This window comes from Sorghum bicolor, chromosome 7 (genome assembly GCF_000003195.3).
Source record: "Sorghum bicolor cultivar BTx623 chromosome 7, Sorghum_bicolor_NCBIv3, whole genome shotgun sequence".
Taxonomy (NCBI): domain Eukaryota; kingdom Viridiplantae; phylum Streptophyta; class Magnoliopsida; order Poales; family Poaceae; genus Sorghum; species Sorghum bicolor.
In genome coordinates this window covers 717,271-733,266 of record NC_012876.2, presented here as the reverse complement: position 1 = coordinate 733,266, position 15,996 = coordinate 717,271, and the positions used below count along the sequence as shown (strand labels likewise).

The following is a 15,996-nucleotide window of genomic DNA, read 5'->3' as shown; positions in this document are numbered from 1 at the left end:
TTGCATTGTTATTGGAGTCAACATTGACAGCCAACAATTCTCACCTCCTATAAAAACCCTCTCACTCCCTGCTCAATCTCCAACACAAACACACAACTCATCATCATCTTCTCATCCAATCGACACTAGAATTATTCAAACACACAAACACAAGCTTCATCCCATATATATAATATAATACAACCTCATTAGTAGTAGTCGTCTTCAGAGTCTTCTCACACACAAGCTACAAAGATCATCAAGCTCATCATCATAACATGGCAATGGTGGTGCTCCTCCTCTTGTCCCTGCTCCCTCTGAGCACCCTCGGCTCTCGCTCCGGCCCGACGCCGGCCGTGCCGCACCACGGCCACGCCGGCCATGGCACCCCCAAGCACTCCTCGCCGCCTCCCCAACCAACCACGGCGGAGCTAGTACGCAGCACCTGCAACTCCACAGCCTACTACGACCTGTGCGTGTCCGCGCTGGGCGCCGACCCGTCCAGCGCCACGGCCGACGTCCGCGGGCTCTCCACCATCGCCGTGTCCGCGGCGGCCGCCAACGCCTCGGGCGGCGCCGCCACGGCCACGGCGCTCGCCAACGGCAACGGCACCGCCACGTCGTCCAACGCGCAGGCGGCGGCCCCGGCGGCCACCGCCGCCACGGCGCTGCTTCGCACGTGTGCCGCCAAGTACGGGCAGGCCCGGGACGCGCTGGCCGCCGCCGGTGACTCCATCGCGCAGCAGGACTACGACTTCGCGTCCGTGCACGTGAGCGCCGCCGCCGAGTACCCGCAGGTGTGCAAGGCGCTGTTCCGGCGGCAGAAGCCCGCCGGCGGGCAGTACCCGACGGAGCTGGCGGCGAGGGAGGAGGCGCTCAGGCAGCTCTGCTCCGTCGCGCTCGACATCATCGCGCTCGCTTCCAACACCAGCAGCTAGCTTGTCTCGATCATGGCCGGTCTCGAGAGATCTCCATTACTGGCTCTCCCATATATGCATGCATCCATCTTTGGACGAAGTGTGATCTGCTGATCGATGGATCGGATCTTGACGCCGATCGACGTACGCCGTCGATCGTATGCGTGTAGTCTCTACTCTCTAGTGATATATGACTATATATATATGAGTCTACGTGTAATGACACGAGTACACGTCTTCGTCGTACGTGTTTAGTTTTGGCACATCATATATATATATATATATATATGATGTTATTACTGCACTGTTAGCTTGTTAAACTGTATGTAACCAGCGTACTCTAGTGCTGAGATGAGTTGGTCATTACTACTGATGCCTCGTTGTGTTTTTTTTTTCATGATGGTGCACAGAAGAGGAAACATGATGTTAGACAACGATTTGATGGCCGGACGCAGGATGCTGAAATTATTCCTATAAGGAAATAGCTAGAAAGAGCTGATGAAAGGATCGGAACTAGTATTATAAGAAAACGGTAATCGTATCCGATTCCAAATATTTAACATCTGATACCTTATATGTATCTAAATACTCAAATTGTATATTTATTATCCTATCCAGTATGGTTTACACTATCTGTATTCGAATCTGAATCCTAACAAAAATATGAAAACAATGTAATATCAATGATACCCATTCGTATCTGATTCGTACTACTAGTGATGCATGTAAGTGGCCAACAACTATCCTCAAATTATGCAAGACTAACTCACATAAGGTAACAAATAAATAAATCTAAAAAGAGCAAGTGGTTATATTATCTAGATTGGACCAAGAAGAAAAGGGGAAACAAAAAAAAGCTGAAAAGAACACTGTGCGTGCTACAGTGACCTCTCTCTCTCTCTCCCAAAACACCTCCTAGCTAATTATTAAATTAGATACAGCTATGTGTTGTTCATCACTTTTCTGCTACACAATATATATATAACATATAAGTAACACCTCTTTGTTACGTTTTAGCAGGCACATGCAGCGGCATAAAAGGTGCTTGTACAATAACAATTTCCTGAATTATTTGAGCAAGCATGAGCACTTTGCGTTGCACTGCATGTGATCTCCGTGACACGGTTAGGAAATGAAGGGAGTCGGTCCACTGATCAAACCACTAAAAAAAGGATTAATAACTAAAAAGCTCGTCCCTGCTTTACAGTCTTGAAATAACAACCAATCAGCTTACAACTTCCTCTGGAGCACAAGAAAAATATTAGAAAAATCCATATCTATGATGAATCATTTTTGTCACAGTAAATATGCCAATATTGTCATTGAAAATCATATGTGAATGTGACGAAGTTATATGAAGAAATCTTTCTCGTCATGTTTGTCGCGTCACATATGAAACTTAATGATAATTTAGCATAGCATTGTTCATAGATAAGCATTATTAGAAACATGGCGAATTGGCTACATGTATGAGCCACCTTCTTCAAGTGCATCTCACCATCTTGTTAGGGCCATTCTTTAGCTTCAGGATCAACTCCGGTGCTTTCCTTTCCTCTTTTCCGTCACATGCCAGTAGTGGGAATACAAACACCTTGGAATTGTCTGTTAGGGGGATTTAATGAGTTTGCTAGAGAAAACAAGGTCATTACAAAAATTTCAAAGAGCCCAACCCACCCCCTGGCTAACACATAGACCCTTAGCTTATTTCTACTACCATATTCTCCCAACCAAAGATCTCGGTAGGTCCTTATTAAAAATGGTATGGCATTTCACCCCCTAGGTTTTCTCTCACACAACACCAAACAATAACGGCAAAGAGAGGAAGAGAAAGAGGAAGAGAGAGGGGGGAAAGAGAGAAAGGAGATGAGGGACTGGCTCACTGTATTTGGATGCTACTGTGAAGATCATTATTGAGGTCTTGGAGGCCGAGGCTCTGACATACCCGCCTACTGCAGCAGGAACTCACCACCATGGCCATGACATTGGGAGAGAAGATGGGAGTGCTAGCATTGGGAGATGTGGCGCCATGGTGGAGACGAGCATTGGTGGATCTAGGGCTCTATTTTAGAGGTGGGTCTTTTAAGAGGTCTGTCTTTGAAAATATAGGTCATGCCTCTTAAGAGATTTGATGTTAATTGGTTTTTGTATGTCTGTTTCCTACATTTTTTTGGGGGTGGTATATTTTTTTGGCTATATCTATAATGGGCCGAGCATGTGTTGAGATTCGATGTTAATTGATTTTTAGATGTCAGTCTACTCTAACATTTTTTGCAGTACACTACACCACAACACTAAAACAGCATCAGACATCTGTTGCTAAAGATAAAAATTAGCATTGAACGGTCCGTTGCTAAAGGTTTTCCTCGGATCCTCAGTCGCTGAAATTCAATACTTCGATGGATGAACCGTTGCTATAAGTATTTTGCTTTGGCGTTGAATCGTCCGTTGCTATATATGAGTAACTGAGTCGAATCATCCGTCGCTAAATAAATTATCCAGTGGCGTGATGTTTTCGGCCCGTTATCGTGAAAATTATTTGAGGTCATTTAGTGTTTTATTTTTAAAAGTTTGACTAAGTCAAATATTTTACATTCATTTTTTAATTTTTTCTAAAGAACAAACTTTGAAATTATATATATAAATATATCATATATTAAATTGGTATATAAATATTTCATATATTAAATTGGTATATATATTAAATATACCATGCGAACCTGTAAGGTTTTGAGATTTTTGAAAATTATCTCTATGTGCATTGAGGTCGACCTTATCTAGTTAGGGGTACTATTGGAAATTTGCTCTAAATGAAACTTTAGGGTTGTTTTGGCCCCTAGACTGAACGACTCAGAGAAAACTTTCCCCTTTTCATTTTGTTTCCAGCGGCGGCGCTCCTGCTCCCGGCTCCCGGCAGTGCGGCGCTCCTGCTCCCGGCGATGCGACGCTCATGCTGGCTGGTGGGTCTCGGCCTCGGGGCTCGGGCTCGGGCTCGCGCCTCACGGGACGCGGCAACGCGCGCGACCGCGGCAAGCCGCGAGCGTCCACACCGAGTCGGCGAGCTACCGGCGATGCGACGCTCTAGATCCCGGCGGTAGGCTGTGCTGCTGCTGGCGAGTCGCGGGTTCGCAGTCGCAGCCTCGCAGAACACGGCATCGTACGTGACCGTGGCAAGCGGAGGGCAGCCGCGGCAAGCCATGGCCCATGAGCTTCCACGGCGAGCGCGCAGGCATCCAGTGCACGGCGAGCCGGTGAGCAACTGGCGTTTGCGGAGCTTGAATCCAGCATGCGGCGGGCGTGCAGATCCAGGCCTGCAAGCGTTCATTGCCTCCATGGGCCCTCCTGCTGTTCTTCAAGGAGAAGCATAGCGGCAGGTGAGCATTTAAGTTATCTCTGATCTATTGCTTTGTAGTTTGTAGTTTGTACTACTTTGTACACTGATGCTTGAGTGTAGTAGTGTTCTCTAGATCTAAATAGTTTAGGATTGTTTCTAAATTCTAAGTGCTAACATGTCTTCTCCATATATACAATTATACATATGTATGAATCTTATAGTTGTGCAATTAAACTTGTGTTGTTTATCATATTTTAATTATTAATTATAGCATTTTGTGTTGGATGCGAGAATGCCGTGGCATTTCCTTTCTTTTTGGACATTTTTGTTAGTTTCAGTGGACCGTGGAACCTATGAATAGTAGGCATTGCTAGCAAGCTTTTGGTAGAATGTGCCAAAGTTTGGTCTTTTTACCAGGAATGAAATTAGACTACTGCTCTACGTATTTCTTCTGTCTTTTTCCTGCAAATGTCATTTAATTAGAAATAGTAAAATATTCTGCTAAGAGTGGCAAAGAGACAGAGTGATCACTTCTACTGAATCGGTCTAACAAAGAGTAGTATTCTGTTTACTCTGTTCTGGATGGATACTTTAGGTTTATACATTGGACTGTGAAAGGCAGGAACTGATATTTGGCCGAAATACTTGAAACCATTTCTGGAATTTAGGTTTGAACTGATATTTGGCCGAAATACTTCAAACCATTTCAAACCAAGGCCTTTCTCCTTGCTGTGGTGTTTGTATTCAATTTCTCCTTTCATTTTGAATGCATATCTGTGTTGCTCTGGGATATTTAATTTTCAAGTGGTGATCTGTGATGTGTTCCAGAAATTAGAAGATACTAGGCATTAACATGTTTAGTTTATATGATATAACCATGTACAATTGTGAAACCCATCATCAAATGCTAGTTATATACTAGGCATAGCAGAAAGTCTGGAGTAGAGATAGAGATGATCAAAATATAACAACCTAACATGAGGTTTAGTAAAAATGTATGGGTGGGTCTGTATTGATCCTCTCTGGTTTGTGCAAAAGTTCTTTATGGCAGATCAAATGGTTTGGGAGACATAACATTTGACTTGACCCGTACATCTGATTTACTGACAATAATCCTTGGGGGTGGATAATGATGCCTAGATAAGCTGTTCTTTTCTAAAGTTTGTTCAGCAATTTGTTAAATCTCTAGTATGGCATGGCTAGATTATTTTTCACCAATATATTATGAACAAGAACAATTGATTCTCAGTTACTATCACAGCTTGATGCCTAAAAAGGTGTAGAGGAAAATCTGGAGTTTAGTCCGTGAATGTGTCCTGAATTCCTGATCATTAAGAAAACCATGTTTCCTAGAGAGAAGCCTACCCTTCAAACCGAAAACAACTCCTAATGCAGGCAGCTCAAGCATACCAGGTTGCTCTCAAGGTAGTAACTGAAGAAGACAGTAAACAATTGATGTAAAGGCATATTCTAATAGATGTGTATCTAGGTGTGCATTTTATTTGTCCTCACTTAGTTGTGCGTTATAACAAACATGTAGCTGCATAGTGCCAAAAGCTACTTCATTCAGTTGTTTTGTTTTGTAGCTATCCCTGCTAAATGGCATTAGACTATCCGGAATTCGTCGCGAAGCTTCAGACCCAGGTATGTTCTTTTCTGGAAAGGCTAATGTTCATTTGACACTAGTGCTACCTCTGTCTGGATTAATTGATTTTTCTAGATATTTTAGATAATGAGATAATCATATGGGCTAGATATCTTCTGGTGGTGGTGTTCATCTAGCTGGGAACTTAACAGAGTATAGCTCTGTGATTGTTTTAATACATTTAAATTGTATAAAATACCTGAGTGATCTACTCTTATGCTAAAGGTGGTTGTTGTTCTGCCTTAGCTGATGTGCATTTATCCTGTGTCTACGGTAAAACCCTTCTATTTCAGCATATGATTCTGCAATCTCATTAACTTGCGTGAATCATAAACATATCTGAGTGATGCTTAATAATTTGGCACATATGCCTTTTGGTTATTTGATTTGCATGGTTATATGCCTTTCGGATTGTGTGTCATAAATGCATTAGGATCTATGGGTGAGTTAAATTTTCATCTGGAGACTATCATATTATTTTGGATCAATTTGGACTCGTGCATCTTGTCATCATCGTTGAGTACTATCATTTTAGTTATAGTGCAAAATGCAATTGGGTAAGAGTGGTCCTCTCTAGTGCTATGGGTCTATCAATAATGGTACTGAATATATTCAGGTTTCAGTAAAAAGAGTGATGCTCCTTCATACTACTATCTTTCTTGTTTCTTTAATTGTTTACCTTGACATTTAGTTCTATCTATTTTGGTTGTGCAGGTGCTCTTCCTATCCATGTAGTGGGTCCTTGGCTACTAAAGTTTCACATTTTAGAAGGTGTAGAACACTTTGGTATTGTACAGTTTAGTGATTTCACTTAGCACTAGAGGATGGTTGTGTATTTTAAGCTTTCACCTAATTTTTGGTGGCTTCCATGGATATCAAGTGCTAGTTACATATGTGGAGACAAGCATAGTTTGATTTTTAAGTGACATGATTGCATATGTACTTGAGTTTGACAATTGATTGAGTATGTCTGATGTCATCGTTTGTGTATTAATCATTTTAATATTGTATTGGTGGAATGTTTTAGATATATAAGGTTTTAATTTTCTTTACCTATTCAATTGAGCTCGATGGACCATCCGTTGCTGAAAGTTCCTATTACGATGAATTGTCTGTCGCTAAAAGCTCTAACAGGTTATCCGTTGCTAAAAGTTAGACTGTCGAACTGTCTGTTGCTAAAGATGATGTCCGTCGCTATATACATACAACGACGGCTTCATTAGCAACTGCAGGAGTCCGTCGCTATAGCCTTTAGCAACGGACTATCTATCGCCATACACCCCTTTCAGCAACTTTAAGTCTGTCGCTGTTTAAGGGTTGTGGTGTAGTGGTAGTATATTATATTTTGTTGGGCTATCTCTATAAATGGGCCGGGCGTGTTTGAAATTGCTAGGCATTTCCGTCATTGAAACAGTTTTAGCTTGCCTTTGTAAAAGAGGTTGTCTAAAAAAAATTAGTATTGTATAGCTAGCTAATTAGTAAAGTATAGACAGAGACAGCCATGCTTCCAGTTCGATCGAGATCATCCAGTAGCAGCCGTCAGCAGACATGGTTGACATCACGACGAGCTACTGGATTTTAGATCTTCAGATAGAGAGGAACCCTACCGGATTTCGCCAGACTTTACAACTGGGATGTGATCTAGAGACCTACTATATGCATGCATGACCTGTCAAAGTCTCGTCGTCCTCAATTCATACGCGTTAATTCCCACACCATACATATATATTTTGTCCGCTAGACTGCCACCATGCTACACTGCCGTGCGCCGCTGGAAAGCAACGTACACATACATATACATGCGGCAAAGGATGATGCATGATGCCTCTGCTTGCAAAATAGTAGTCAAAACGCTTGGGAGATTAGTGAGTGAGTGGAGTGGAGTGAAGCTGGTAGGAAACCAGCAGCAGCTTGCTAATGCAGGTGGCCACCAGAATTAAAGACGACATAGAGCAAAGAATAAAAGCATTGTGATAGGGAGCTTTTTTATTTCTTGCTGCTGTACCGACTGGACTGTTTTTGGCCTATTTGTACATAAAATACTTTTTCTACCCCCGTTCTTAATTGAAGGACAGAGCTCCTGCTATTTTTTTTCAAAAAAAAAGCTTGCTAACCTGCGTTCATCAGCTGGAACGAGACTAGCTAGCTAGGAGCTGACCGAGACCGAGAGAGACAGCGGCAGCAGGCAGCAGCATCTTCAGTTGAGCATCAGTACACGAAGGAAACTCCAATGGTGTAGCCTATCATGGGCGACTCTAGCTCTAAGCACAAATAAAAGTTAGTTTAAAGAGTCTGGTCGATCGCCCCTTTAAACTAGAGGTGGAAACTGAAGGTTGTGCTACCAACCTAGGAGGCATCCACACGAGAAACATGTTAGTGCTCCATATGGAAAATGTCGATCAGTGCCCTTGCACTGTCCAAGTAAAAGTGGCTCTGCTTGTCGACAGCAACTTGATCGACTTTGTTTGTTTGCCAAAAGGCAGAATTTTGGCTTTCATGTTTCGAGGCCATTTTGGCGTATGTGTACTATTGAACTTGTCACTACTAGCAACCCTCTTAACCTCTTTTTTTTTAGAGGCGGTTTTATATTGAGCTGCCCCTATAAATGCTTAACCTCTTTTTTTTAGAGACGGTTCTATATTGAGCCGCCTCTATAAATGCTGTCCGAACGACTTGCTCCTATAAATCCATTTGTGGGGCTATTGTTGTTATGAGCTACTCCTACAAATGTGCCTCGATTTATAGGGGCGCCTTTATATCCAACTACTCCTACAAATAGACATTAAATAGCAAAAAGTAATTAATCACTAAAATTTATTTTTTTAAAATGACCTTAGATGGAAAAATAGTCAAAATAAAAGCTGCAAATCTCAAAAAGTTATAGAACTTTATTGTTTATATTTTTTTATTCGAAATTATTTACTGCATCAAAATATTGTTTGAAATTTAATTTTTAAATTGTTTAAGAACTCTGATTTCTCATTTTAATCTCTAGCTAAAATGATGTAATTAGTCTTTCTATCATACTAACTTCAAATTTAATATATTTTTTAATTTTCTAAAATCATGCTTTATTAATTTATTGTATTCTTATTCTTAGTGCTTTTATTTTGGCTAATCGGGAAAAAGAATATTAAGAGAAAGATTATCAAACAAATATTATTAGGACACAACCTTCTTTTCACCTACTTTAGAGCCATGGTCCTTTGATCTCCGAATTATAATAAGTAAGGCCTAGTTGCATCCAAAAACCAAAAACTTTTCAAGATTTTCTGTCACATCGAATCTTGCGGCACATGTATGGAGCATTAAATATAGATAAAAAATAACTAATTATACAGTTTACCTGAAATTTGTGAGATAAATATTTTGAGCCTAATTAGTGCATGATTATACAATAATTACTAAATACAAATGAAAGTGCTACGGTGTCCAAATCTAAAAAGTTTTGGGCCTTGTTTAGTTTTGAAAACTTTTGGGTTTTCAGTACTTTAGCATTTTTGTTTTTATTTGATAATTATTGTCCAATCATGGACTAACTAGACTCAACAGATTCATCTCGTGATTTACTGGTAAACTATGCAAGTTTTTTATTTTCATCTATATTTAGTGCTTCATGCATGTGCCGCAAGGTTCGATGTGACTGGGAATATTGAAAAGTTTTTGGTTTTTGGAGTGAACTAAACAAGGCCTAAGTATAGTAGCATTTGTTTAAGCAAATTTTATTGTAGCCCATCATCGTTAGTTAAGTTAAAAAGCAATTTGCAATTGCAACACGTAAGTACCACTGGTCTTCCGGTTGGCGCAGATCAGTCCACTTGGACGAAATTTATCATTACCTAGACCTAAAGTTTCCCCAAGTTAATTTAGAATTATTCCGAAGGATTAAAAAAACATAAATATTTTTAGATTTGCGCGCATTGACATGTTACAAGATTTGAGGGGAACCATACCGGATTGTACCCGATTTATTTTGACGATGACTAGGGTCCATCTACATGTATGTTTATTTAATCGTCGTACGCGCTACGAAACATCTTGATTGATTTGGTCAAGCAGGAAAGAAAACAGAAGACCAAGACACAGCAACATCTTCAGTTCAATACTAGTGGACTAAGCACCAAGTATTTACAGTGGTGGCAATAATATTATATAATTTAATTAACGTGCAACCAACCTAGTAGGAGGCATCCTCATGCACGAGAGACACACGGGCTCATCATATTCACAATCAGGAAGAACCACAATGGACTAGAATTAAATTATATGAGAAGTGCCCTTGGATTGTTGAGTAAGAGTGGTTGGTGATGTCTACTTGCTCGTGGAGAGCAACTTCATAGGGACATCTATATGCAATGCTTAATAATACTCCTATCCTAAAAAGAATGCAATTCAAACATAGTACCGAGTCAAATCATTTTGAGTTTAACCAAATCTATACAAACAAGTATTAATATTATAATATTAAATAAATATCATTAGATTCAAGTACTCTTGATCCTCCAAAGGAGCTCTTAAGAAAGAACCCTGCCAAATTGACCCTTAATAGGTTGAGCCAAAGTCAGCCAAAAGAAAAAAAAAAAAGATATCAAGTATTATTTTCAACCAAACCGAAAAACCTGATCTGATGCAACGCGCTTAAACAAGTCTATGCGGAACTATATATCTTGAGTTCTTAACTAGAAGGAGGTTTATTTATTTCTATTATATTGATCGATGGCCAGTCTAAGGAAGAAGCAATCAGGAAGCTACAGCAGTCTCTAGATTGATCCTGCCTAACAAACTAGTGTAATAAACAGCCTATATATGGCTAGTTAAGCACTGAGGAGAGCATACACGGCATGCATTGTGGTGGCTGACCGTGGACTCCGCCACTTAGAGCTTGTTGGAGTCAACAATGGCAGCCTACCATACCATGCATGCATGCCCTAGCTTCTCCTATAAAACCTCGCTCGTCATCCTCCTCCTTTCTTCACTCCAACACAAGCAAAGCAAGCAGCTCAACCTCACCAAGACAACAGCTGAGCCAGCAAGCCAAAACCAAGAGCAAAAACCGAAGCTGCTCGTGCAATTGCTACGTCAACAATGGCGGCCAGCACCAGGAAGGCAGCACTCGTGCTAACCCTAACAATGGCGCTCCTCGCTCCGAGCATCCTCGGCGCCCGCACCAGACCGCCGTCGTCTCCGCACCATAGCCAGGGCCACAAGCGCTCGCCGCCTCCCGCTTCTCCTCCTCCGCCGCCGGCGCCCGCCGCACCCACGGCCGCCGCCGGACTCGTCCAATCCACGTGCAACGCGACGGCCTACTACGACCTATGCATGTCAACGCTGGGCGCCGACGCATCCAGCGCCACGGCCGACGTGCGAGGCCTCTCATCCATCGCCGTCTCCGCCGCCGCCGTGAACGCCTCGGGCGGCGCGGCCACGGCCGTCGCGCTGCTGGCCACCGCCGGCGCCGGCGGCGGCAACACCACGACCGCCGTCGACGGCACCACGCAGGCGCTGCTCCGCACTTGCGCCACCAAGTACGGCGAGGCCCGCGACGCGCTGTCGGCCGCCAGGGACTCCATCGCGCAGGAGAACTACGACTACGCGTCCGTGCACGTCAGCGCCGCCGCCGAGTACCCGCAGGTGTGCCGGGTGTTGTTCCAGCGGCAGAGGCCTGGGGAGTACCCGCCGGAGCTGGCGGCCAGGGAGGAGGCTCTCCGACGGCTTTGCACCGTGGCGCTAGACATCATCACGCTCCTCACCAACAACACCAACTGATCATGGTGTGTTAAGTTGCCGGTGCATGATGCATCTACCATGCATAATATATATGCAAGTGATACCAACCTTAATTACTTTATTACTTGATTCATTAGTTATTCATGTCCAACAGTCCAAGACCACAATATATGTATGTATGCAATGTAACGTGTAAGGTAAGCAGTCCTTCTAAAAAACGTGTAAGCAGTCTCGTGAGTCTCCATGTAATGACAGGAGACTCCTTCTCTATATTTATATATGTCCGACAAAGCTCTTGCCGGCCGGTAGCTTGTTGAAGAAAAAAAAATAACACAGGAGTCATGGTTTTTATAATTTCGTTTGTACTCTATATAGGACATAAGTCGTTACTCCACTTTATTAAGTACGTATGTTTAATTTTTAACAAGATGCCATGAGGATGTGCCAATTTCATTGAGGATATATGTAAGGGTTTTTTTTACTTGTGACCCTATATATGACGCCACAAAACTGAAAAAGAGAATGAACATATGCCATGACATATCATGTATAAGGACTAGTGATCTCATATTGCTTTCTTTCAAACTCCTCACATCAAGACAAGGGTTGTGGATGACTAATGTGTTGCTGAGAGGAAGAACCAAACACTTGTTGATATGGCAAAAACCATGCTTGATGAGTACAAGACTTTGGATGGATTTTGGGTGGAGGCTGTTAACAAAGTGTGTCATCCATGCAATAATTTGCTGTTAACACAAGTAGTCAGTTAACAAGTAGTCAAAACCGTTTACTCTAGTGATTATCCCACATCAACACAAATGTAGATGGACCCACTCTAGAATCATCGAAAGCTATAGTAATGCTTCACCGGAAAAAAATCAGGAACTCGTCGAAGAGATTGGTCGGGTCTAGATATTTGGCTATGTCCCTGTAATACCCGATTTTAAGGACAAAACCAGATATGCACCATATGTGATTTTGTCTTTAAAATCGGGTATTACAAAGTGGTATCAGAGCAATGCTGACTGTAGGACGCAAGCCTAGTTAGAAATTGGTCGTTTTAAGGTTTTGGAATTGTCATAAAATCCTTGCTCTATAAACCTTGGTATTTTCAACCATACTATATCTCTATCCTTGCATTTGTCTCTATCTTGTTGCTTATTTTAAAAGTACATGTTCTCACCTTCACTCCTTGATTCGGTATGCTATTAGAACCTTTTCTTACCCCCTTCTTGCGTCTTTGAAACATAGGTTTTAGGATCTTTGCCCTTAATGAAGAGAACGATAATATCGCAAGTTGAGTGAAGTGTGCTTAGTTGGTTTGTTATTATGCTTATGTTTGATTTGGATCTTTGTAATGATTGCAATGATCTTGTGGAATTACTTCACAATTTCATTAGTTTATAGACCTAAGGCATAAGGATTAATGAAATAAGTAGTTGGGTTTGGCTATCTCTTGTTTCTATCTTTTGCTGATTTCTGGAGCAGTCTGCAATGATTCTGGTGTATCTCAAGTTTTGGTCGTGCAAAGTCTATCAACTTTTTCTGGGAACAACTAGACTTCAAGATCTTTCTCTGACCGCAAGAATCACCCTCATAGCTATTATGATTTGGAAGTTACAAAAATCACAAGATGATACAGATGGGCTGTCAAGAATCTGGACCAGTTTCGGTTGCTTACTGTTTGGACATATATAACTATAGAATTTGGAAAAGTGTTCTATAGAAAAGTATTAGAAAATTTGCTAAGTTTTCCAACGGTATAAGCTGGAACATTATTGGACAAGTAGAACCTGAGATATGACATTTAAACTTGGATGTTTCTTTTCTGTTTCAAAATCTGGACAGATCTGGAATTTCCTAATTTCGGCTGAATTAACTTCAGAATCTGGGAAAGAGTTGTATACAAAAGTTGTAGAGGATTTCATAAGCTTTTCAAAAATATAAGGATCATCTCCAGATGAGTTAAGGAGCTCGAGATATAACCTCTGGAAGTTACTGCATCTTTGCTGAGACATTGTCAGGATGGATATTAAGTTTGACTGTTTTACCTAAGCTTAAAGACAGAATCTAAGGAGGTCTTCTACATGAAAGTTGTAGGGAATTTCATAAGTTTTCTAACAGTATAAGCTACAACTCTATTGGAATGACAGAATAAGAGTTATACCTGTTTTACTACGCTGGTGTTTCCATATCATGAGAAAATTTCAGGATACCTATTTATTCTTTTGCACACAAGTTCTTTAGGATGTCAAAAGCTCTCAGTGCTAGTCAACTTGTCTGGAAAATATGCAATCTACCTTCCTTTTGTCCCCTAGTTGACTTTTCTTAAGGGGGGTAGCCTAGTTAAAGAAGTTACAACGAGAAGGATTGACTAGTGTTGGATCATACGTGAGTATCACAAACGCTGGGTAAATTTGTTTTGGTTCAAGAATATCATCTCATTTAGAGAATATCAATGGAGGTATATGTCATTGCTGATACTCATGGATTAAGAGTTGTGTATGAGGATCAGATGACACCAAAGGCTACAAAGTTACATATACAATATGAGAGTGAAACAACTTAATTGCGATAAAGGTACCAATAGATGGAACTTAGTGTTGAAACCAACCCTGGATTAAGAGACTTGGTACAAGGAATTTAAAAGACTATGATGTGTAGCGTCTAAAAAGGACAGGAGAACTAGTCCCTAGTGTCCCCCAATCAACCTCGTCTTAAGGGGGGTAGTACCTTGATATCACGGAATGATGCATTTTAAAACTATATTGAAGGGATAATTGTCTTCTGAGATATCCTATGGTTATGTGCACACAAAGGAGTGATCTATGCTACCCAATGGAAAATTTTCTTAAATGCACCATCAGGGAAAAGAATTGAGTATCAAGGTGGTCCACTCCTACCTGGGGAGGCATATCCATGCTAAGTTACCATGTCTTCGAGTTGTATAAGTCAAAAGGTTGGTAGACAAGATGGACCTTGAACAATTACGAATAATAGACATTTTATGGAAGTTTTGTTCACAAGATATGACTATAAGACATAAGCGTTTAACTTTGGAGTGCAAGTTGTGAAGTTGAAAGAGTTATCAAGATCTTTATTTTGTTTTCGCTCAGAGGATCTGTGTCTCTTTCGAATCTCGAGGACGAGATTCATCTTAAGGGGGTAGAATTGTAACACCCTAAAAATTGTTCCTTTTGAAATAAGTGAAAATTGATTTAATTCTGCATTTTTTGTGCTCATGAAAATATAGGCGAAATAATATTTTTCTTTAAAGTAAAAATTATCATAGGACTTAGTAACTTGAATGTGCATTCATGCTGGAGAATTTATTTTGTTGTGCTGAGTGATTTGATCTCAAAATACGAAATGATTCAAACTGATTTTAAGATGGTTTTCAAAATTTGTTTTGAAATAAAGAAAGAAAAATAAAATAAATTAGAAAAGTCTCCTCTCTTTCACGGCCAGCAGGCAGGGCCTGCTCTTCCCTGCCGTAGCCTGATCTGAAGCCCAGCGTAGCACCCTCTTCTCTCTGTCACGGCCCGCACCTTGATTTACTGCCCACTTTGGATACGTAAACTGTGCATCCTTTTCCTCTGGACGTGATCGAGCTAGACTCGACGTCTACGCCCATATATAAGGTAGTCCAGGGCCGCGTCGCCCCCATCCCCAAACCCTAACGCAGACACCTCGCCCGAGCTACAGCATCACCCAAGCCCTAGCTGCCGCTGCCAATGCTCGGTTCGCCGCCGTCGAGATTAATTAGTTGTTCGTCGATTTTCCATGATTGATCGATCAGTGACTCGACGTGTTCTACACGAGTTCTACATCGAGACGGAGCAGGGGATTCTGTTCTGCAAAAGCTGTTGCTGATCCCTACGTACAAGACCAGGCGGTCCTAAGTTGTTGCTTCCTATATGTCGTCGAGTATCAAGGAGTAGAAGTCCATCTACTGCTCTGCTAGTTCACGCCAATTCTGAAGAGGCATAGACTAATCAGCCGCCGGTGTTGGTGCTGGGCATGTGTATGATTTCTTGCTACGTATGTTGATCAAGGATCTGCTATTGCCATTGCCGTCCTCCAAGAGAAGCCGTAGATGAAATTAGCCATTGTTTATTCGTTTGGACTCCAAGTTAGTTGCGTTAGATCCTCGCCGATATAATCTACATGCTAGCAGTGATATTTAACCTATCTCATGACGTGTTTATAATTAAGATATTAATATTAGCTTGATTAATTTGCATGAAACTAGTTTGTAACAAAAGCAACAATATATGTTTATACTCGGTGTCAAATACATAAATATTAATATGATTAATTACTAGCATAAATATATTTCTAAATTATAATCTGTTGAGATTAAAAACACATCATATACAATTCATTTAGATGCTTTT

The 15,996-nt window shown here is 41.3% G+C and overlaps 2 protein-coding genes and 1 long non-coding RNA gene across 4 annotated transcripts; all 3 read left to right on the top strand.

The window, feature by feature from the left end:
• Positions 66-1,291, top strand: LOC8068528 (pectinesterase inhibitor 28). The gene has a single exon (XM_002444840.2). The coding sequence runs from the start codon at positions 258-260 to the stop codon at positions 915-917; it is 660 nt and encodes a 219-aa protein (XP_002444885.2). The 5' UTR covers positions 66-257; the 3' UTR covers positions 918-1,291.
• Positions 3,751-6,924, top strand: LOC110436804. Of its 2 annotated transcripts, none has more exons than XR_002454663.1 (3): positions 3,751-4,267; positions 5,814-5,871; positions 6,587-6,924. It is a non-coding gene; the product is annotated as an uncharacterized LOC110436804 (long non-coding RNA). The 2 variants fall into 2 exon arrangements; XR_002454664.1 differs by having other exon boundaries at positions 5,489-5,871.
• LOC8068527 (pectinesterase inhibitor 28) lies at positions 10,738-11,715 on the top strand. The gene has a single exon (XM_002444839.2). The coding sequence runs from the start codon at positions 10,958-10,960 to the stop codon at positions 11,636-11,638; it is 681 nt and encodes a 226-aa protein (XP_002444884.1). The 5' UTR covers positions 10,738-10,957; the 3' UTR covers positions 11,639-11,715.

Excerpts from the sequence above, each read along its gene's own strand:
- LOC8068527 (XM_002444839.2), top strand. The coding sequence starts at position 10,958 with ATGGCGGCCAGCACCAGGAAGGCAGCACTCGTGCTAACCCTAACAATG.
- LOC8068528 (XM_002444840.2), top strand. The coding sequence starts at position 258 with ATGGCAATGGTGGTGCTCCTCCTCTTGTCCCTGCTCCCTCTGAGCACC.